At 43.7% G+C, this 21,624-nt stretch overlaps 1 protein-coding gene across 5 annotated transcripts in view; it reads right to left on the bottom strand.

Moving 5' to 3' along the window:
• DENND5B (DENN domain containing 5B) overlaps positions 1-21,624 on the bottom strand; it is a 117,683-nt gene that overhangs the window by 4,778 nt on the left and 91,281 nt on the right. For 3 of the 5 annotated variants that reach the window (XM_074871573.1, XM_074871572.1, XM_074871574.1), the window contains 14 exons: positions 21,429-21,522; positions 20,325-20,435; positions 17,899-18,030; positions 16,939-17,091; positions 16,347-16,425; positions 14,433-14,514; positions 9,429-9,557; positions 7,995-8,116; positions 6,227-6,372; positions 4,448-4,566; positions 3,076-3,263; positions 1,344-1,426; positions 1,039-1,165; positions 52-226 (listed from right to left, as the gene is read on the bottom strand). In XM_074871573.1, coding sequence (XP_074727674.1) covers positions 52-226; positions 1,039-1,165; positions 1,344-1,426; positions 3,076-3,263; positions 4,448-4,566; positions 6,227-6,372; positions 7,995-8,116; positions 9,429-9,557; positions 14,433-14,514; positions 16,347-16,425; positions 16,939-17,091; positions 17,899-18,030; positions 20,325-20,435; positions 21,429-21,522 — 1,740 coding nt within the window. The remainder of the gene's footprint in view (positions 1-51; positions 227-1,038; positions 1,166-1,343; positions 1,427-3,075; positions 3,264-4,447; positions 4,567-6,226; positions 6,373-7,994; positions 8,117-9,428; positions 9,558-14,432; positions 14,515-16,346; positions 16,426-16,938; positions 17,092-17,898; positions 18,031-20,324; positions 20,436-21,428; positions 21,523-21,624) is intronic. The other 2 variants (XM_074871577.1, XM_074871575.1) reach the window with 1 other exon arrangement.

Below are 21,624 nucleotides of genomic sequence, written 5' to 3'. Positions count from 1 at the left end.
GCGTAAAAGTCTAATGCAAGAGGACACATATAATGAAGAGCAGTTAGGTACCTTGTCCCCAGGCAAACCAGAATTTGGAATTTGCCATCCTTTCCAATGTTCCTTGGAGCTGTATTGATGGCATTCACATAATGACAGAAGGTTTTGCATGAAGATCTCTGAAGCAAAAGGGCCTCCTCATTGTCTCCAATCTGGTCAGTGGTTTCAAAATAAGCAACAGCTTTCTCTGTGGTAGGGAGAAAATCAGAACCCAGTGAGCAGAAGTACTTCATTGTGACATAGAATCACACAAGGGAATCCTTAAAAAAACAACCTGCTGAGAGCTATTGCAAAGTTTATACATGGATTCCTCACTCTGAAGACCATAAGTAGGTAGTGATCTCCACCTTTGCTACACAGCAGTGGTTGGCAGACAGGTTGATGTCTGATATAGTTAGGTAACACCAAGGAGCTGCACCAGAGTACCTACCAATGGTTTCACTGTAAGTGATATCATCAGCTTTGATTTTTCACCTCCTGTGAGTAAGCACTTACCCTCAGGCTAAGTATCTCAACTTTTGAGCATGTTTTAAGGGAGTAAGTACGTCTTAAATTACCGCAACATAGGCCTACAGATAAGCATCACCAGAAGACCAGTGCAGTGATTAGGAGAGTTCTCATAAACAACTAGAAATCTAAACCTTTCACTCCCTGTCCTTTCCTAACTCTCTCCCCAACACCAATTGCTACTCTACCTCAACCTCCAGCCTACCTTCTTTCTGGGTAGAAAAGCAGCTATTGAACATTCATTCATCTATAAATAAATGACTAGTATTTGAAGTGTTTTTAAATTTCTGCACAGATTCACACTCAGCCCTTTATATAGAGTTTAGTATTTCTCATCTTCCATCTTGTTTCTCATTGCCTTTAAGCAACCTGGAGCAGGTGCTTGTCAGGAACAAATAGCACCCTAGCTGATGAGAATCCAAGGTCTGTGCATGAAGAGTCATTTTGCCCTAATCTTTCTTCTCCTGTCTCCAAAATCACATACCAGCTTACCTATGAAATCCCAGATGAAGACATTCTTATGAAAAATGCGAGCTGATTTGAATCCATGGTGGAAGACCTGCTCCAGTGCTGCGACCAGACCATTTTCTCCACACAGCAGAATGGTAAGGCTCCCTCTCTGTGGGAAAGGGAGAGTCTGTAAGTACGACTTGCCTTGTTTGTATGCCAGAAGCTTCAAATCTAAAGGTTAGCAGTCTCTAGTGATACTTTATCTAGTGATACTAGTTCCATTTCTGTTTATAAAAATATTTACATGCATTATAGATACCAGGCAAATAACAAGAAGTGGGAAGTACCTCTTTCTCTGGCTTGTGGAAGTGTTTCACAATATTGTTCACAGCTTCCCCGATTCCCTCTTGGATCTGTCCTGCATTAGGCTCTGTGAAATGATGGAGAGCATACTAGCTGGGGATACCAACTTTAAAACATTCATCAGATTCTCATGGTGACATAGCTTGAACTGCAGGAAATATTCTGTATCTTTAACAAAGTTCAGGCAATCATTTGTCTTGGGTAAATCTGAGCCTTAATTACAAGCAACTGATGATCAACCCTGGAATAGTCAAATAAATCACCCTACTTAAAAATGCACAACCCGAGGATCTGGCTTGATAAATATTTTATTTGAGTTAATCACATCTTGCTCATCACATAAGAGTAGAGCAACCCTCACATGAAGAGACATGGGCTGAAAGGTTGTAGCCCAGTCATTTGACTCACTTCTACATGACAGAGGCCAGAAAACCCAGCACTCATTAACTCCTGACTTGAACCCACAATGTTTTATTGAGCCAAAATAGGTATCTATTTTAGGCACATGTCTAGTCATTGTACAAGTGTGAGGGGCCACAGGCAGAGAATATTCCTTATGAATGGTTCCAAGAGTAAGTAATCTTCTGTGTTAAAACGTATGCCATGTTTCTGCTCTGAATCTGTTTAGCTGTATGCCTCTGCTACTAAGTCATGCTATGCCTCTACCTCCTATGCAGATACCTGCAGAAAATTATCTAGTCCCTCAACAGAACAGAAAATTATCTAGTCTCCAGCCACTTTCTGATTAAAACAGACTGAACTTTTAAAACTTTAAGCAGGTGTTTTCCAGACTTCAATTATTTTCATGGTTTTTCTGAGTCCTTTCTAGTTTTCAAACATACGTAGGTTACTATTAGCTTGTCCTACAATTGTTATTTTGGAAACATGGAGTAACTCAGTATCATTCTAGTATGTGACGACCTCCATAGTCTCCGGCAGGTCTAACACAGAGCCTCACAGAGCTCACAAGATAAATGAATTATTGGGCCTTAGTGTTCTCAGATCTAAGGAAATGCTCTGGTGCACACTTCTCCAGCTAACATGGACTCACACATGTGAAGAGCTGCAGTGGTCCTGTGGTAGCTTTTAAATGCTGCATTAGTCTTGGAGGCTAATCTTGCCCTGCTTGACATTTCAGCAGTCATATTCTCTAATTTTATAGGAGCTGGACAGATTTATGAACAGGATCTACACTGTGCTCATCTGTATGCTTTAGCAGCGAATGCCTCAGGTGGCCCTTACAGTCCCATGCCCCATTGTAGCCAGGTGCACTTACTCATAAAAGCTAATTTTAGGGACATGAAGTTGATGTCCCCTAGGGTCCCTCTGGGAGAGATACTCCTATCCACATCAGACTCTGAACTGCCCTTCAGGGAGGACTGTCTTTCCACCGACTGCAAAGTGAGCCGGGAAGCTGAGCAGCGTGAACTACTGCACATTCTGCTGCCTCCTCCTCCCTCATCTCTTATCTCTGTGCTCCAAGGAAAGAGATAATTATCTCTCAACTGTCAAATGGGGACACTGAAAGAGGCAGTGTGTACAGTCACAGAGCAAGCTGCAGACACACAATCCGGGGCAGGAAAACCTCATCATCTCACAGCTGTTTCTCTGCACCAAGCCTTGCTTAAGTAGGAGCTCTCCTGTTCACAGGAGCTTTATTTCTCAGCAGTTGCTGCCCCCTTCTCTAGGGCCCTGGGAAGAAAGGAAAGGACTTACTGGTGTTCTTCCCTGTGAGGGAAGTGATGCTCAGTCGTCGAGCCGTGGTAGGAGATTTCTGCTGGGGTGGGGTACGGCACTGCTTTCCCAGCTCTTCGTCAGACGTGGAGGACACCAGCTCTCCAATGAGTATTCGCTCCAAACTGCCATCGTCAACGCCCTTTCCCAGCCATCGCCCACAGGGAAACCTGCAGCACAAGCACAGGTCAGCCACACAGATAGTCCAGCTTGATCTCAAAGTCAGAGGGACAGCTAGCACCCATAAACACCGCTAAGGGGCAGGGAATGCTCTGAAGCCAGAAACTTCACAAACCAGAACTCAGCAGGCAGCATCCCCTGCACCACAACCGATAAGACTAAACCAGAGAACTACATTCAGCTCCATCCTTAGGAAAAGGGAAATATGCAAAGCTTGCGTGAAAGCATGGGACAACAGAAAGTGTTACACACATATATTTCATGGGCCACATCTTGCTTTCTGCCAGATTATTTTTCACTTGCAACTACAACCAATTATTCAGCATTCACAAATATTGTGATGATTAACAGCTAAATCTCCACACAGAGTTCCCATCCAACTGAAGCTGTGACATCTCCTCATACTCAAGCCTCACCTCACATTTTATTGCTGTACTTTTTGACTCCATCCACAGTCCTAATGAAATCCATGCACATGTCCACACCTCCAGTGCTTGTACTCCATTTCCTCCTCCTTTCCCCCATACACTGTGGTCAACCCTGAGCTCTGGAGCTCACCTCTCTGAATTATAGTTTTCTAAGTCCACATTTAGAAAAAAATTAAGTCTGCTTAGCCAGCTGTTTTGTAAGACCAACGATGAATTAGGAGATCGTTTCGACACAAGAGGTATGTATTCAACAGATTAAGAAATCATCAAAACCTTTTATTTTCTTGTAAGATGAGTTTCTGTACATTTATTACAGTACTTACACATCTGAGTATTTTTTAAAAGAAAAAGAAACCAAATATTTGCCCTGAACTATCATTCCAGCTCTTGGGGGTTTAAAGAGTTCATTTGTGCACAATTTTACCACACTACTTTAAATTGAGAGATTTAATTATTAGACAGAAACATACCATCACTTCTTAAGTATCCATACTGTCTGTCCTGTCTCAGAGAGATGCAAAGAAAATCCTACATTCAAGTCTCATTTAATATTTATTAGATTATTTGACTTCAACTAGGGCTTCTGAAATGAGAGCTGGGGGTGGGGGAGACCAGCCCAACCCTACTGGGTACCCAAATCAGCCCACAGCGCTCCGTCAGCTGAGGAAAAGACGAATGCCTTCTTGCTTTCTCTAGATTTAACAAGTAGGGATTTCAGACAAAGAAAATTAAAACTTGTTGCTTACTTGTACGTGTGTCCTGTTATTTCATTTCTGACCATGACACAATCAACCAGCCACTTGGCTAGTAGCCCTGAGTTGTCATGACCAATCTGAACAGTCGTCAGCTTCCCTAAATTCTGGCACTGAAATGAATAACAGTTTTTACTTAATTTAAAAAACAATAGACAACACACACCCCCACCACATGCACACATATGGTCTCAAATGTATGTTTTTATTCAGTTTCCTTTGATTTATACAGCAAGTATTTTCAATGAAACACGCAGAATGTTTTGAAAAGCAGAATAATTATTTCAGAGGAGAAAATAAATACCTTGAAATTAAAAGCTTGTGAAGAGATTACATTCTTTGTTGTGAGCACTCACTCTGAGTATTTCTGAGAAATGTTAATTACCAACTCCTGAGCTAAGGTGATAAAAAGGTGTGCTTTTGTAGAAGAAATAGATCTTCAGTACAAACAACTAAAAAAAATGCATTTTGAGCAGACTGACCTTCAGCTGACTCACTCCCCACTACGAAGCAGTCCCTAGATCCTTTATTATCGATTTGCTTTTTGTTGGGCAAGACAAAAATCACTAGCATGAGACTCTTAATGCCACAAAGAGACAGAATAAGGGAAAGAAGGGACTGTGAATTCCAGTGCAATATGTAATTGTAGGTGGGGCTGGCAGCAACATCTATTAACGTCACCTAAACACTTCCTTTGCAAGACCTTGGTTTTCATTACTTCTAATACTGCCAAACAAGCAGCTTGGGTTGACATTTTCCATAGTGACTGGCTACCCAAGTTGATATTTTAGGAAAGCTTCAATCAAAGGAATAATCCAGAACAGTGTTAGTATGGTCTTTAGAAATGTCTAAATATATTATTTCGCTTGTTAGAAGTCTGGAGATCTTTTCTACAAAATACTAATATCTGAATGAGAGGCAGCCATTGTACCACAAAAAATATCCTCTCTATCTCTGTCAAAATCTATGTTCGGCAAGAGGGTTTTTTACTATTGTTGCTGAAGACCAGTCTGCATATGCTTAACGGATGCAACTTCAGTTTTACTAGCAATTTTCCTACAAAATCACTCCTTACTTGATATGGTAGAGCCTGGAGCTACAGGAGCCTGATGGGGCTTTCCCTGCAATTCCTGCTACCAGCTGCTTTGGGTCGGCACCAAGCCAACCTGTAACTGATGGATGGGAAAGCAGAGGGGAAAGCCAGGTTGTCAAATGCAAAGAGAAAATCACAGCAAGCATGGAGAAGAGAGACCGATGGGGATGGCAGGTCTATGGTTTCCTGGGAGTAGCCCCTGAAGCTGGTAAGTTGAAGGGCTCAGGGGGTTAGACTGGCTGGTTGGAAGGAAAGTAGCAACGCTGGACAAGGAGCTGGAGCGGGAACTGGACAGAGGTAGAAAGGGACCTGGGTGGTGATAAGTGGGAAAACAGATTGAAAGAAGGGGAAAGAAACTTGGAAGGGAAATAAGGAGTTGGAAAAGAGCCCTGAAAGGTCTCAGACCTGGAAATAGACTGGCTAGGTGAGAAGAGGCGCCCTGGGTTGGGACAGGGACAGCAGTGAAGCCTGTGACTAAAAGTGGTATGTGCTCACAGGAAATCTACCTCTAGCACAGGAGGGGCAGGCAGCGCTGTTTTCCTGTACGTATTTGAACATACAGTGAACCTGGACAGAATCTTAAATTCTGTGATGTTAAGGCAATAAATCCTTACCAAATTAATGGTCATTTGGAAGCATGTTTCAAATTGACAGGTAAAATGTAGAGAGCATGTACTCACCTCAAACGTCATTTCTAGGTGGTTTTTAGGAATCTGCATTACGCCTGTATCTCCTAGTTCTCCTGATACACATATCCATGGGTTTGATGTGGTTATTGCATTGCTTAGTTTTTTGATGGGAATTATCACTGACCTATAAGGGATCACTAAGAACAGGATGGGGAAAAAGAAGTTAGTCCTGACTTTCCCCCCCCGCCCTTTGAGTAAACGCAATTTCTGGAGTAAACCACACCTCTCTCTTGAAGGTAAATTCTCATCCCATGTCTCAGCAAGCTAACAAGGAGAACCCCTCCTCTGTGCTCCCCACAAAGGCCGGGCTAACCTTGCCGAGGGCCGGCCTGGCCGTGGCGGCCGAGGCGCTCCCCTCACGGCGGGGGGGTGCCCGCCGCCATTTCGCGGCCCTGCGGCGGCCCCTGCTGCCGCCGCTCCAGCTCCAGCGGGCGGCCGGGTGCTGCCTGCCCTGAGGCGCCCGCCGGCAGCGCGCGGGGCGGGGCGGGCAGCGGTGCCGCACGGTGGTGCTGCAGCCCCGCGGCGGGACCGGCCGCCGCCGCTCCGCAGAGCCGGGCCGGCGCTAGGACGGCCCCGGCGCCTGCCGGGGGACCGAAGGGCTGAACGTTCCCGCCTGCGGCAGGGCCCCGGCGGGCCGGACCGGCGGGGGGTGCGCACGGAAGGTCAGAGGGAGCAAGGGGTGTCGGAAATGGTGACGTGGCTGGTGGCGGCGGGGCCGAAGTGTCAAGTCTGACGTGGACATCCCCCCATTAAAAATGATTATTAGCTTCAGACAAGGCCTGCCACCCACCCCGATTTGGATGGGACTCCGATACAGCACGCTAGCACTTCGAGACACTCTGAGGTTTCACGAGCTGCCTTTTGGCCTGGGTGAGATAAGGCAGCCTTTCTACTATTTGTGTGCCAGACCGTGATACTGCACTTGAGAATATACCCTCAAATTCCTAGCGCTTGTCCTGCACGGGAAAGCTGTCAAGCTGGATGCCCCGCAGAAATAAGGTAATCAAGGATGGATAAATCTCTTTGTGCTCTGCTAGTTCTGAGGGGATTTGCTGCTTTAACAGGAGAAAAAGTAGAATGAGTGCCTGTTTTGACAGCCACGTAAAACTTGGTTCACTTCACTCTGAACAGGCAGGGAAATGAAGACTAAGGGCTGCCAAGGTGAACCCAAATAATTAGGTCATCTCATGGGGTCCTGCCTTCTCCACATTGCCCAGCGCTGGGGAGACAAAGATTCATTTTCAGATCTCAATCCAATTTTTGCTGTCCTTACAAAGAGACGAATGGAGAGGGAATCCTTTTGGCATTTAAGGAGAGACAAAAAGAGATTTAAAATACACAGCAGAGCACAAAGCGCCTTGTATTTCATCCTCCAAGCCTTCCATCTCCTCAGTCGGCGGAGAGCACGCTGTTCCAATGTGAAGGCCAGAAAGAAGCATTAGGATGTAAAGGACTTGTCAGAGAGGAAGATGAAAGACACTATACAACTCTGTGAGGAAAACCAAGTGCTACAGAGGCACTCTCTGCTGATTACTCTCCTTTGTTCAATGCTGTTATCCAGAACAACTCCCACACAACCTTGGCTCTCCAGCTGGTTTCCCAGAGCAACACCCAGCACCCGTGAGCCCGGCAGCAACAACCAAGATTTCCAGATAAGGACTCAGCTACTCAGGCACCAGCAACAGCAACATTGTCTCTTACAAATCATGACAGCAATTAATTTTTATTCAGGGGGAAAAAAATCGATTCTCCAACTCACTGATTGTGGTGAAGACGCTTGTGAAGCAGAAGTAATCCACAGCGTTGAGTGAGAGCAGGTGATACAGAAACTGTTCCCGTTCTTCTTCACAGCGCAGGAAAGCATAACGCTTGTAAAGTTTCCTGGTAGAAGCAAATATGTTGCTTTTTTTTTTGTTGAAAAAGCACCATGTATCTTAAAAGATATTTGAATCTCAAAACATCAAATGAAGAGTTGACCTTAATGGGAGGTATGAAAAGTGAGATTCCCCAGCTAACACAAGCCCCTAGAAACCCACAGGGGGCATTTACCCCCTCTGCTACACATGTGTTTTACAGATCACTCTTGGCTCCATGCTTCCATAGCAAAGCTACAGAGTTCATCTCATTAAAGGATCAGTTTTGGTTTTGCTGCAAAGCAGAGATATAAACTAACACTACTCACAGCAGCAAACCTGAACCAACATACAGCAACCTCATTTCTTCCCTGTAACTTCCTACTGTGGAATAGCCTCGTGTAATAACCTAATCTTCCTTCTGCTCCATACTGCGACAGAGAAAAATAAGCAGAAGGCACCAAACCAGGGAAGGCACCAAGCAGCAGGAGGAGTCCTCCTACCACTCCTTCAGTTCAGTGAACCGAGGGTACATCACCCATTGCCCAAAGCAGTGTGAAGGCACACCAGGAGTTAACCTGCCTGTCTGAAGGCAGCAGACTCCCAAAAAGCTGCTGAGGTAAGACAGATGTAGATGAAACTTCAGGAAAAGATAGGCCTGCCACCTTTCAGCCTTCAGCTGATCACCCAGGAGGTGACTGTCTCCAGCTACTCCTCTTTTTTCCTGTTAACGGATTTGAGTATTTGGTAGCTTCCAGCATGAATCATGCATGTAACACCACAGAGCCAGAACTGCATGCAATAACTAGGACGTTTTCTTTTCATAAGGTTTGGGGTTTTTTTCTAATTGCATTGCTTTGAGAAAATGAAGCCAGGGAACATCTACCCAGGCAGATCCTTAAGTGCCTGTGTTTGCAAAAGGAGGCCAAGCTGGGGGAGCTGCTAGTGACTGGGAGGGCTGGCCTCTAACCCGCCTCATTGGCAGTTGGGATGAGTCAACGTACTGCAAGGCTGCTGCGATAAAAGGGGCATTCCTGACCCTGTTGCTTCATTTGCACAAGGTATAGTATTGTAGGGCCGTGAAATGGCTTGGATCAATGCAGTGATCTGGTCAAAACCTAACACCTTCCTCCTGAAAATTGTGATCCTTTTTCCATGCAAGATGAGCAGACTTCTGCCCTGCTGGGTGGGCAGCACCTCCTCCCCCAGCTCCCCTCTGCCCTTCAGTCACTTCTAGCTGGAAACAGAGTGCCTGGTTGCACCCCAAGCCTGCACAAGCACCTTGACACATCACTGAAGAAGATGTAAAAGTGAAGCTTTGAGAAAAAGAGCCAGCTTACTTGGCAAGTGCCTGGTTGGAAAGCAGCTGCTTCAGGTGCTGAGACAAAAGCTTCTTCTCCAGAGAAAGCCTTATCCAGGCTCGGGCTCGTCCCACATCAGTCTTTATCTCACTCATGTTCTGAACATGCCTGAAACAGGTGGGAAAAAAATAATAATAGATGAATCATAAACATTCTACATGCTTCAAATGGCAACAACCAGTGTGATGTAGCAGCTGAATTGGAAAACATCTCCTGACAACATTTCTAGAGAAAGAGAGCCCCAGGCTGACCTGGGGACATGGGGCAGCCCTTCCCGGGCATGTCAGGTTGCAACCCGGACACACTACAGCCCATATCAGCTTCTCTGTATCCTGGCATTTGCTTGGCCAAGGTGAGCAGGGGTAGATCTGCTCATCCCTGCATTGCCGGAGGTAGAGGTCCTCATGGACACTGCTAACAGTTAAAAAAAGCTGCCGCCTTGTGAGACCCAGTTATACCACAGTTGTTTCCTCAGGTGTGTCTGGGAGGGCAGAGGACAAATACATATCTTAAGAGTTTCTCCAAGCCACAATCTACTCTGATGGCTCTAACAAACCCCTTGATGTCAACAGCAATGGGAAATCTGAGAAAAAGGGATTTTTTTTTGAAAAAACAGCAACAAGCAGTCACAAGCAGAATCACATTTTCAGCGACATGAGAAGCCCTCCTCTAAGTGGTAATCTGAACAGCCCTTCACATGCTTGGTCTGTAGGAAAGCAGAACTGTTCCATAGGGGCTTTCTTCTATGGTTTTGCTTTTCTTTTTTTAAACTTCCCATACTTCAGTTTGGAGAATGCCAGAAACCCTACTTTTAGAGCACAGGGAGCTTTAGAAGAGGAAGAGAACTGTCATGGCAGGGCAAAGCTACTTCCAAAAACCCCCCACTTGGTTAAATAAACAGCAAGAAAAATGAGTAACAGTTTCCAGCAGGGGAAAGAAAAGGCTGCGATTTCTTAGTTTTCACTCAGTTTGCATGTTAAGTGCACAGGCAATTCAGCCCTCCAAACCATGGCAGGCTCCAGGTACCATCAGCTGAGTCTGAACTGATCCTCTGTTGCAATTTACTTTCCAACTCCTGCATCTTCCTTAAGGACCCTCCACGCACTTCTGAGTGTTACGGAATGTGGCAATGTTTACTCCAAAGAAAATCCAACAAAGTCATGCTGTGACTGATGCTTTTTACATTGACTAGTATAGTCTCACTGTCTCGTGCTTTCCCCCATCTGTTATACCCAAGCGCGTGCTTTGTGTTATATTTAGACCCTGCAATATTTGAGAAAAATACTCTCCTGTTTGTAGACCTTCTAACATAACAGGACTAGGACCTTAAGGGCAAATTTGCCAAGTACAACTTAGTGCTGTCCAGAAATATGTGTTCGCTCTGCACAAATGAAGTGGACACCAGACATAGTTCAGCAGCACCATTCTCTGCCAGGCTGACCTGCCCAAATTCTCAAAATACACGTCTACCTTTGCAGCTGAGGTGTCTGTATCACATGGCTCTGTGCTATATGTGCATATCTGAAGCACCATCAGGAAGAAACAGAGTAATGGTAGCTTGCCAGTGGCAAAACCTAGGTTACTTAAAACCTTTTTTAAAAAAAAAATATTTTTTTTTAAAAAAAGAAGCTTTCCTTCTGTTTTCTAATGTGACACATGGACCAGGTGAGAAGTACTAACTCTCAGTGAGCTGTAAAACAAACACAGGAGGGCACATTACACTCACGTACAAGTCCTTGCCCTTTGTAAGCAAGCTCAGCAGCCTCCCTCTGTCAGCAGCGATGGGTACTGGCTGAATCGCTGCCGAGAGCCTTGCTCTTGGTGCTGGAAAGCCCTTACTGGCTCAGAGCATGGCAGCCAGCGTTAGACCTTCCAGCCCAGACAGCTGGGCACATGATCTGGAGTCCTTGAGAAACAGGGTACACACAACACCCAACTACATGGTGTTGAGACACTCTCCTCAGACTTTTCAAGTCTTTTGAGATGGGAAGATCAAAGCACAGACTATCATCTCCCTTCTCTTCCCCCCCAGTGCTCAGCTTGAATTACATCTAACAGGAAACACTGAGTAGAATGTTATTTTACTGTGAGAAGATTTAAGTCCAGATGGACTCAATCTTATTCTGTGCATGGTCTGTGCCTCTTCATTACCTGTTTCTGGTTCAGACCAGATTGGCATTAATTGTGGATTTGGGAAAAATAAAGGTCTGCAACCATGTGGCTTGCCAGAGACATTAAAAAGATTCAGTAATCAGTCTTGGTGTCAGCAAAAGCAGAGTGTAACAGAACAGAGCATTCAGGAACTCAAATTTATTTCACACTCAGCTGTGAGAGTCAGAACAGCTCTATTTTTATCGGTGACCTAAACGTAAGCACAGTATTCTCACCACCGCACAGCAAACTCTTCTTGTCAGATCACTGAACAGCAATTTCAATACAACTCCCTAGGTTGGGACTTGCTTTTAATCCCATTAGTAATAAAGAAAAATCTATTTACCCTGTCAAATGTAAGCCTGGGGTATGGCGAGACATACCCTCTGCAAATAGCAGTGCTGACAGAAGAGGTTACAGCTGCTCAGTATCACCATGCCCCTGAGGATGGTGTGTGCATGCTCCCCATCCCAGCACAGTCAGAAACGTGTCATACTAGCTTGCCCCACATAGGCAGCAGATCTTTGCTAACCCAGCTTCTTTTGACTGCAGCAGGTTAAGCATCACTGCCGTGGGCCCAGGTGCCCGGGAGGGGAGGCATGATGTGGGCATGAAAGCAAGCGCTGGTAGCAAGGAAGAGCTTGCCTGAAGGGGAAGGACCTGAAACTTGAACCCAGCTGGACCAAAGGTTTCGGGGAGTTGCCTTGGTGCTGACTGGTCTGGCTGGACAGAAGCAATGTGCCTGAGGGGTGAGTCTGTGCTGGAGGCAGGCTGCAGCAGGAGTCTGCTGGGGAGCTGGAAGAGGAGTGGGAGAGATGCTGCAGATCCTTGCCCAGGGGAAAGGCTGAAGGGCATAACCCCAAACACACTTGTGCAGAGACTCTCCGTGCAGAGAATCAAAATAAACATCTTGAGCATCTTCCTTACCACATCTAAGATGCCTGGCTTTGCGATGGAGGCAGAGGACAGACCATGTTACCTGTAGCACAGGCTCATGGCCCATTCAGAGTGTGACTGTGATTCAGCCCTGCTTTTTAAGTTGTTGACATAACCTCGCTTGAGCCATCAAAAACAAGTCGTGCTTAAGGCAATGCTTAATCCTCTAGCCATTAGTTCAGTTAGCACCACAACCCTGGCAATTTAACAATTACCCATCCTTCTAACTTCAGCATAAATCTATGTGTGCAAGCAAATACTAAGCAGCATTCCTTCCAAGTGGGAGAAAGTATGCCATGAAATTAAAGATGACAAATTCAACTCACCTTCTGCCCAGCATTTTCTATGACCAGACACGTTTGTGGACAATCACTAATACCCAAGATATTACAAAAGGTGATGTTCTGCTTCTGTACTTTTTCTCTGGAAAGCAGTGGAAACACTCTTGCGATTCAAGCAAGAGAGCTCAAATCTGTGCTGGGCTTTCATTACTCAAGTGGAAGTACGCAGAAGACAAAACCCGCGCACGCAGCAGTGAGTGCATATAGCCTCCTCTGTCAGCAGTCCCCTCCCAGCACGTGAGTTTCCGCTCCAGATCCTCCTTCACCCTTTCCTCAGACTGACCCCCTACATGCCTGTCAGCCTTGCAGGACTGAATTAAGTAAATAGCTGCCACATCCCATGAGAGGGATGCTAAAATGACAGACACATGTTCAAAATGACCTCTTGGCATTATACTCCTAATTACACTGTATATATCCTCCCCTCCCTTTTTCGCATGCTGTTTTAGCCTTATGTGGCATGTCATATTCTTCGAAATCAGAGCACAAGACTCAAACTACATAGCATCAAACAAAAAGGTTGCACACTGCAGGTGGGAAGTACAGTAATTTTCTTTCAGAAAAGTCTGACTAATCTGTGTGATCTCACATCAGAAAAAAGCGTATCTGTAATATAGTAAAAATCACATCACTATAATCATGTGAACAAACTACAATTAATCTTATTTCTACCATAAGATTTTTTGCCATATTTTTACGTGGAAGAAGCACATGGTATTACAAGAAACGATACTCATGTTGCCTCACGCATTAAATTGCTAAGCAATTGCTAGCAGCTCTTTACAGATGAGCATTATTACATTACTCCTCCCCTCTTTTCATGGCACTTTTACCCCACTGCAATCCTTAGCCATGGCAAGCAAAGTGTCAAAACAGTGGCCTGACCTGGCAGTGGCTTGATCAAGGAGATGCCCTGAAGAACTTCCTGGTGCTGTCACATCAGCCTCCACCTCTTCTCACTCTCTAATCCTTCCCAACCAACACTGCTTACAAAGCTCTCCACAGCCATGCTGTGGTCTCCTACAGAGCACCTGCCCTTACTTCACATCCCAACTTTAAATTCACCCAAATATTGGGTTTGATTACATTTCTAAATTTGTACATTTATTACTATTTGCTATAAAACGCTAACTTGAGAAGAAAGAATATCGCTCAGGCATTGCAAGCAGGTTTTTATATCCCTTTGCTTTGTCTATCAACTGTACTTGCTTGGTCAGTAATTTAAAATAAACAAAACGAAACAAACTCAAAGTACCAAGGAATTTAACATATCCACTGTTATCTGTAGAAGATGGCTTTATCGCTAGAACCTCCCTGGGAAAACAAAAACCCCAGTAAAACTTATGTGGTTTTCATTGTCTTTTAGCTAAAATAAATCAAGTGAATGTGCAAAAAGTTTTGCAAAATAAAAAGGCAACGCTTTGTAGATTTGAATGCAGACTAAGGAGAAGGTTTAATTCTCCTTAGCCTTTGTAGACTCAAAGCCAGTGAGGATCTTCACCTTATGCTACACAATTAAAACCACAATTAATGCTTTAGGAAACAAATTGCGTACCTCATATCTTGTATCAGGGAAACCCTCAAAGTAGGCAAAGTAATTCCTGTATCAGACTTTCGTCTTTCTGTTCCAACAGCAACTGCAGTGGAGAAAATGTATGAAGTTAATACAAAATTACAGTAATGGTCTGCAATGCATTTGTTTTACATCCAGCTGAAAACAATCTTAAGTGTCTGGTAACTGCAATGTTTCTGTGCATTATCATTAGCTCTATCCCGGAAATGTAGAAGCAGACAAAATGAAAAATGCTTAATACATTACCTATTCCTTCCTTAATCCAGCATTGAACTTGGAGATTTAACAGCTTCCTTTTTCGTATGTGAAATACATTAGCATAAATCTGTATGGTGGTGAGTTTTATTAGTAATATGTTTTTATAGAAAGCTCACAACCAAGATGGATGAGATAAAATTAAGCTACAGTAGCATATCCGATGCTAAGGATGCCAAGCATTTCTGTGCTCCGCTACTCTGATCAAACTGCTTTGTGGTGACACATTTTGCTCTCAGGAATTTGTGCCTGCCAGCCAGATTGCTTAGTGCATTACTCATTGAAGCTTATTAAAAAGCCTTTTCATGAGCAAGACTAGTTTGTCCATAGATGTGTCTTTGAGGACTGATCATACAAGTTCCAAACTGCAGGATCTGGAGGATTGGAGAGTCCTTGGAAGATGACCCACTGAAGTTCAGAGACTTCTTCTACAATACCCAGCAGCAGCCTGGGGGCAGGGAGATCTCAAGGTCATCAGAAAACCAACCTCTCAAAACACAGATGTAATTTAGTGATTGTAAAGGGCCAAGCCAAATCATCAACTGAGTACCTAGATTGATGGATAGAGATTAATTACACAACTTCTGAACTGTACTGTCCACCAGTATAAATATTTATTGAACATGGAGTTATTCACATTGGGATCTGGGAGACAGATTATGCTCACTGAAAGAAAAACATCAGCTATATTAGCCACAGCTCCACACCTTCATCTCCTTCAGAAACGTGTGCTTCCTCTTGTGGAAGCACTGCTTCTCACACCTCACTCAATGCTGGTTAAAAGGGGATGATGGTAGTGAACAAACATCGAGTGATTTTCCAGACAGGGATGTTGTGGTTTAACCCCAGCTGGCAACTAAGCCTGACACAGCTGCTCACTCGCTCTCGCCCAGTAGGATGGGGAAGAGAATCAGAAAAATAAGAGTGAGAAAACTCATGGTCCGAGATAAAGACAGTTTAATAAGTAAAGCATAAAGCTGCACACACAAGTAAAGCAAAACAAGGAATTCATTCCCTACTTCCCATTGGCAGGCAGGTGCTCAGCCATCTTCAGGAAAGCAAGACTCCATCACACATTAACAGTTACTTGGGAAGACAAACGCCATCACTCCGACTGTCCCCCCGCTTCCTCCCTCCTTCTTCCCCCAACTTTATATGCTGAGCATGACATCATATGCTATGGAATATCCCTTTGGTCAGTTGGGGTCAGCTGTCCCGGCTGTGTCCCCTTCTCAACTTCTTGTGCACCCCCAGCCTACTCACTGGTGGGGTGGTGCGAGGAGCAGAAAAGGCCTTGATTCTGTGTAAGCACTGCTCAGCAGTAACTAAAACATCCCTGAATTATCAACACTGTTCCCAGTACAAATCCAAAGCATAGCCCCTTACTAGCTATTATGAACAAAATTAACTCTACCCTGGCACAAGGGATAAGTATGTTCATTTGCCTCCAACGATGTCAATCTATTTTGTCCAGACATCAAGGCATCTTTGTAATGATTATGAAAGTTCTCAAAATGTAAATGTGATATTAGCAAGCAAATACACTGAAAATCCTGCATAGGTTTTGTTTGGCTGCACTGTTCCTCCCAGGCCCAAGTTCATTCACTGTGATGGACGTGGAGTCAACTGCCAAGTACTCACCTGGGGACTCTGCACTGTGCTCTTGCTTCTCTTCTCTCTCCTGGTACTGAAGTAAATGGGACCACAGAGCAGATTTCCCCTGAAAATTGAATATGTAGAACATAGCTTTAAATAAATCAGGCAAAAGAGGCCAGTGAACACAGCAAAATAATGGGATGGCATTTCAATTGGCCAAACACTCAGTCGTAAGAATCAGTCCCTCTCTCTTGGACCATGAGACCTCAGAAAGAGGAGAGGACCATCTCACTGACCTAGCAGTCACATCACCTGCCTTGTTTCTTTGTCCTCTCCCTGGGTTTCCCTTCTGAAGGTTGAAAGAGAAAAAGCCAAACACCTACTTGACACCATCATTGCAATTTCCAGAGGTACCTCTCAAATAAAAAAAACAAAAACCAACAAACCAAAACCTCCCCAAAACAAACCCCCAAACTACCCAAGCCCTCACAAGATACGAACCAGGGACTCTGAGCCCAAAGATACCTCCCACCTCAAGTTGGAATGACACCACTGAGTAGCAGTTTAAAAGGTAGAGATGGCATTCAGTATTTCTAGAGTACTGTACACACAGAGTCCCGAGTTTCCAGTTACCAACCTGCTTGACCTGCAGACCATGGCTCCAGATTCTTTCTAGCAGATCACAGAGACTAGCAATCAACGTATTTTCCTCCAGACCTGTTATGTTGGCTTCTCCATGTCCCAGCTCAACTGCTTCATGGCCCATCTTCTCTACCAACATGCGTTTAGTCTATAAAAAAAAAATCCCCAGAGGTTTCTAAGAATGTTATTCAACAAGGGGCAGAATTTATAGATGAGTCTACTTAAATATGCTTAATCTAGAGACCATGGCTAATGGCTTGACCTTTGAATTCTTTACAGAGGTTGTAAATTAAAAAGAATAAGTAAAAAAAGTTTGCCTGATTACTCCATACTGTCCTATTTCTATACGCTTTATATATTGTCCTATTCCTACGCTGTTGATCTATTACCAACCAGTATCAAAACCAGAGTACAGAGCTAGATACATTTTCGGTCTTACTCAGTATCTGAAGTATCTAAAGTTTAAAACTCAGGTAATACAGTATACCAGCAGCTGCAACTGACACAAAGAAGTTATATTTCTATGGCTATAAAAGCTTCTTCAACATTAGAAACTGCTGTACTTCATTTGCTCTGCATGAACAGCAGTCACACGTGCTGAACGCTTCCTTTTTTGACTGTGGGTCTCAAGCCGGTTATGTTTAGGATACACTTACATATGAACAATTAAAGGAAATCCTCCCTAAGATGTCTGATCATGCTGATCTTTCTTCCCGTCCTTTTAACTCATTTCACCAACTTTGACTGCATAAACAGAAGAGCGATCATACGTTCCTTTCTTTCCTAGCAGTTGAAAAATGGAACACTAAAGGGACATCCACCCTGCAATAGCCTGGTACACCAACAGACCAACAGCATTCCTGCTGAAGGACTTTCAGGACACCATCTACAGATGCTGTTTAGGCTCAGTCTAAGAGCAAGGGGACAGCAGGCAGCGGGAAGAAGGAGGACCTACCTTCATGCGACATTCCTTCAGTAACCCTTCCACAAATTTCCAGTTGGTTTGTGCAATTACAGCTGGAGAGAGGTCTGAGAGTTTGGGCTGCCTTAAATTTTTTCCTAAACTCCTTGCCTCCTGCATGTATTTCTAAAAATAAATGGAATAATTTTAGATATTACAAGTCAGAGAGATTCTCCTCGTCCTAATCCTAGGCAAGCAAATGCTGGTGAAAAGGAATGAGCTAGTGTTAATCTAGGAACAACATCATGATTTGTCTGATGCTTAGGTGTCATGCTGGAGAAGTGGAATGCTCCCTTTTGACAACAGAAAAAAGAAGATATTTTCCTGCGTGGAACCAAAACAGTCAATGTTAGCTAGTGAACCGTGCTGTTAAGCACTAGCACAAAGGTAGCCACAGCAAGTGCATGAAAGTGTGATACCTTCATTCAGCAATAAAATCAAAATATCAAGTAAAATTTTCTTCCATTGTTATTTGGTTTTCACTTAAAAAAAAAAGTAAAAATTTAAAAAAAACAATTTGTCTAATTTGTTGCAGACTGTACATGAATGGAAAAAGTCCTATGAAAAGAAATCACAAGAAATACACCTAGTGAAGGAGAAAGATTTAATCCATTGCTTTCCATCTGTACAGTTTTTGTGAGGGGAAAAAAAAATTCAGAATTGATTTTATTCTCAATTAACTTCTTAACTACAAGTGAAGTTCATTTTAAAGGAAACTGACATTTAGGGTCATTCATGTTTTTACTGCGGGGTGGTAATTGAGAAGTATGGACAAAAATTGGCCATGCTCTTTAAAAAAAATGGATCCAAGCTATAATAAAAGACTTTTAAACCTTCCTGCTCCATTGCCTCACTGTTCAGGGCTTTTTTTATTGTTTTGTTTTGGGGGGGGGGGGGGGGGGGTTTGTTAAGCAAAAAACCACAGACCAATCAACAAACTGTCCTCTACCCCCAACATCAGTGAGAGGGCGATATGCTGAGCAAAGCTAAGTAGTCGGCCACATTTAGGTGTGCAAATATGAAGCCTGTCAAAAAGTTGCCCAAGCATTATTCATAAAGTTTTTGTTAAAAAGAGTGAAATAATATAATGTTGTCAGATAAAACAGTCCTGAAGCATAGTGCTCATAGCCTGGTGTGGGAATGCTCCATTTCCATAGCGGGTTTTTATCCAGTTAATGCTGCCTCTCTGGGGGACGGTATGTGAACACGACCGTTCTTCCCCTGAGAGGAGCTGATCACACCTCTCCAGTGACTCAGCGCTGGTGCTGGCTGGGATTTCTGGGGAACTGAGAGGACACTACAGCTGCTGCATCCTTAGAGCTTTCTGTCTGAGGAGAAAATAATTTATTTCATAGAATCACAGAATGGTTTAGGTTGGAAGGGACCTTAAAGATCATCTAGTTCCAACCTCTCTGCCATGGGCAGGGACACCTTCCACTAGATCAGGAAAAGCAAAAGCAAAATCCAAACACACTGAAGTTAATTGAAACAGCTCACTCTTTTTATGGGGGAGTACAGTTTTTCCTGACACAATTGGATTTTTTCAATACAAAATTTGAGCATGAACCACTTAACATCAGTCCCACAGGTCAGACAAGAACGTCAGATTCTGCCATGGAAAACTGTGTTCAGCAAAAGTGCTAGCTAGGTAATTACAGTTTCACTGATACTGTAAGGACTTAAAATAGTTGAAAAACTACATGTGGGAATAAAAAAAAAAAAAAATCACAGATGATGAAAGCATGTTGTTCAGCAAGCAATCTCACAAGTGACTTCCATCTAACTCAGTGCAAAAATTAGCAACAAAACCAGTGAAAAAGTAATACAGAGAATATATAGTTAGGAAATCTAATATTTATTTTTAAATGTAAAGGGATAAATAAAATGCAAAGTGCGGTTATAGTCGGAAGAGTACAAAACATGGATAACCTTACTTTATTCATTGTATGTCTTGTTACTATACTAAAATAAAAATTAAAAAATTATTAACTCCTGTAAGTTCAAGAAAAGAATAAGGGTGGGATGAAAGATCCAATTGATTGCCCTTTGCTGCTCATCAGCATCCACACACCACCAACCTCTTCCACACCAGGATGTGACAATCCAGCAGTCAGAAAGCAATGCTTTTTTGGGTTTGACACCCTAAGCTGAATTGCCAGGAGAGCAACATGGGGGAAAAAAGAAGCAAAACAAAATTCTCATCTTTCAGCCTTGGAACAGTCATGTTTGCCATGAAGCTGGTATGGGAGCCTAGAGCTGATTTCCAGCTGCTTTTCCGATTATAACCACACTTCCAAGTGCTACAGGGACATGCTCATACTCTACAAGAAAGGGAGAGGTTTGAGATGCAGTGAAGACAGCAGTTCCTCACACTAATTACATCTCAAAAGCAGCTTTCAACAAGAAAAACTAAAACATACCAGGCAGCATTCAGAGAAGGATTTTTTAGGAGGCCGTGCAGGAGGGGGTGGTCCCTGATCCCACTCCCAGAAGGCCATTGAGTTCTGACGAAGCAAAAGCTCCTCCGATGGCTAAGAGGAGGCAGATGCCCCAATGGCAGAATAGCCAGAAAGAAAGAGGAAACAAAGCAAAAGAAGCATGCATATGATCCACAGCCAAAAAAAGAAGAAAGTAAATACATGACAAAGTATTGAAAAGGCTCTATTGAGATATACACACGAGACAACATTTAAAATATACTTGCAAAGCCACGTTAGCAAAAATAGCAACAAACATGGACAAGTGCTGTTTTGCTGTGTTTCCATGAAACATCATTCAAAACTGTGGCTCAGGAGTCCACTCATCCCTTTGGGTTCTTTCAGAGTGCAAATGCCAACACCAGCCAACATTATTCAGCAAGATTTATCACAAAACAGCATGAATGTTTTATTTTTGCTAGTGATATACAAAAGAAGCACACGGACATCAGTAGAAAAATATGGTAGAAAACATTTAATGAAGGATGAGAAACTGAAAAGATGGGAAAGAAATGAGTGTATGTGAATGACATTTACAAGATGCATGGGAGTTTCCAAGCTTTAGGCCCCTAAGTCTTAACCTTTCAAATAGGCTTACTCATGTCAGGAATCTACATAAGAGAGAGAGAAAAAAATTCCTTTAAAAAAAGAAAGAGCCCTACCTCATTCACCTCTACAACACTGACATTTATTCAAGGACTCGACTTTTCCAGAGACCTTCACCCTGGCCAGAGCTCAGCAGCCTCACTCAGGTGTGTGCCAGACCTCTGCTCTCTACATGCAGTAACACAACCAGGGTCTAAATCAGCAAATAAGCCATTTTCCTGATCACAAAGGGGCTGTCTTATTCCCGAATAACAAAAGCATTTTACTTATGTTGTGTGCTTTGAAGTTGTACAACATCTGTGACAAGCAGCATCTAAATGGCTAGAGACCCTCGCAAACCTTAGAGCAGCCACAAAACTGCCCAAAGTAATAACACATCGTTTCTCTAAATCTCACCTCCTGGATCACAAGCTCGTGCTGCCCGCAGATGATGCCACTTACCTCCCTCAAATCGTTGTCCAATCCGATGTGTTCCGAGTGCTGTCGCAGGCGGTCTTTCCTCCGCTGCGCAGTGGTGCTGCGACTGGCCCAGCGGCTGGGAAGTCAGAGAGAGAGAGAGAGAAGACACATGTGAGTGGCAAAAATAGCAGGAGGGAAAGCCTGGGTCAAGAGCCAGAGGACACCCAATGGGTCTGCA

Source organism: Strix uralensis, chromosome 5, assembly GCF_047716275.1.
Source record: "Strix uralensis isolate ZFMK-TIS-50842 chromosome 5, bStrUra1, whole genome shotgun sequence".
In the NCBI taxonomy this organism is placed as follows: Eukaryota; Metazoa; Chordata; class Aves; order Strigiformes; family Strigidae; genus Strix; species Strix uralensis.
This window is presented reverse-complemented; position numbering and strand designations above follow the sequence as displayed.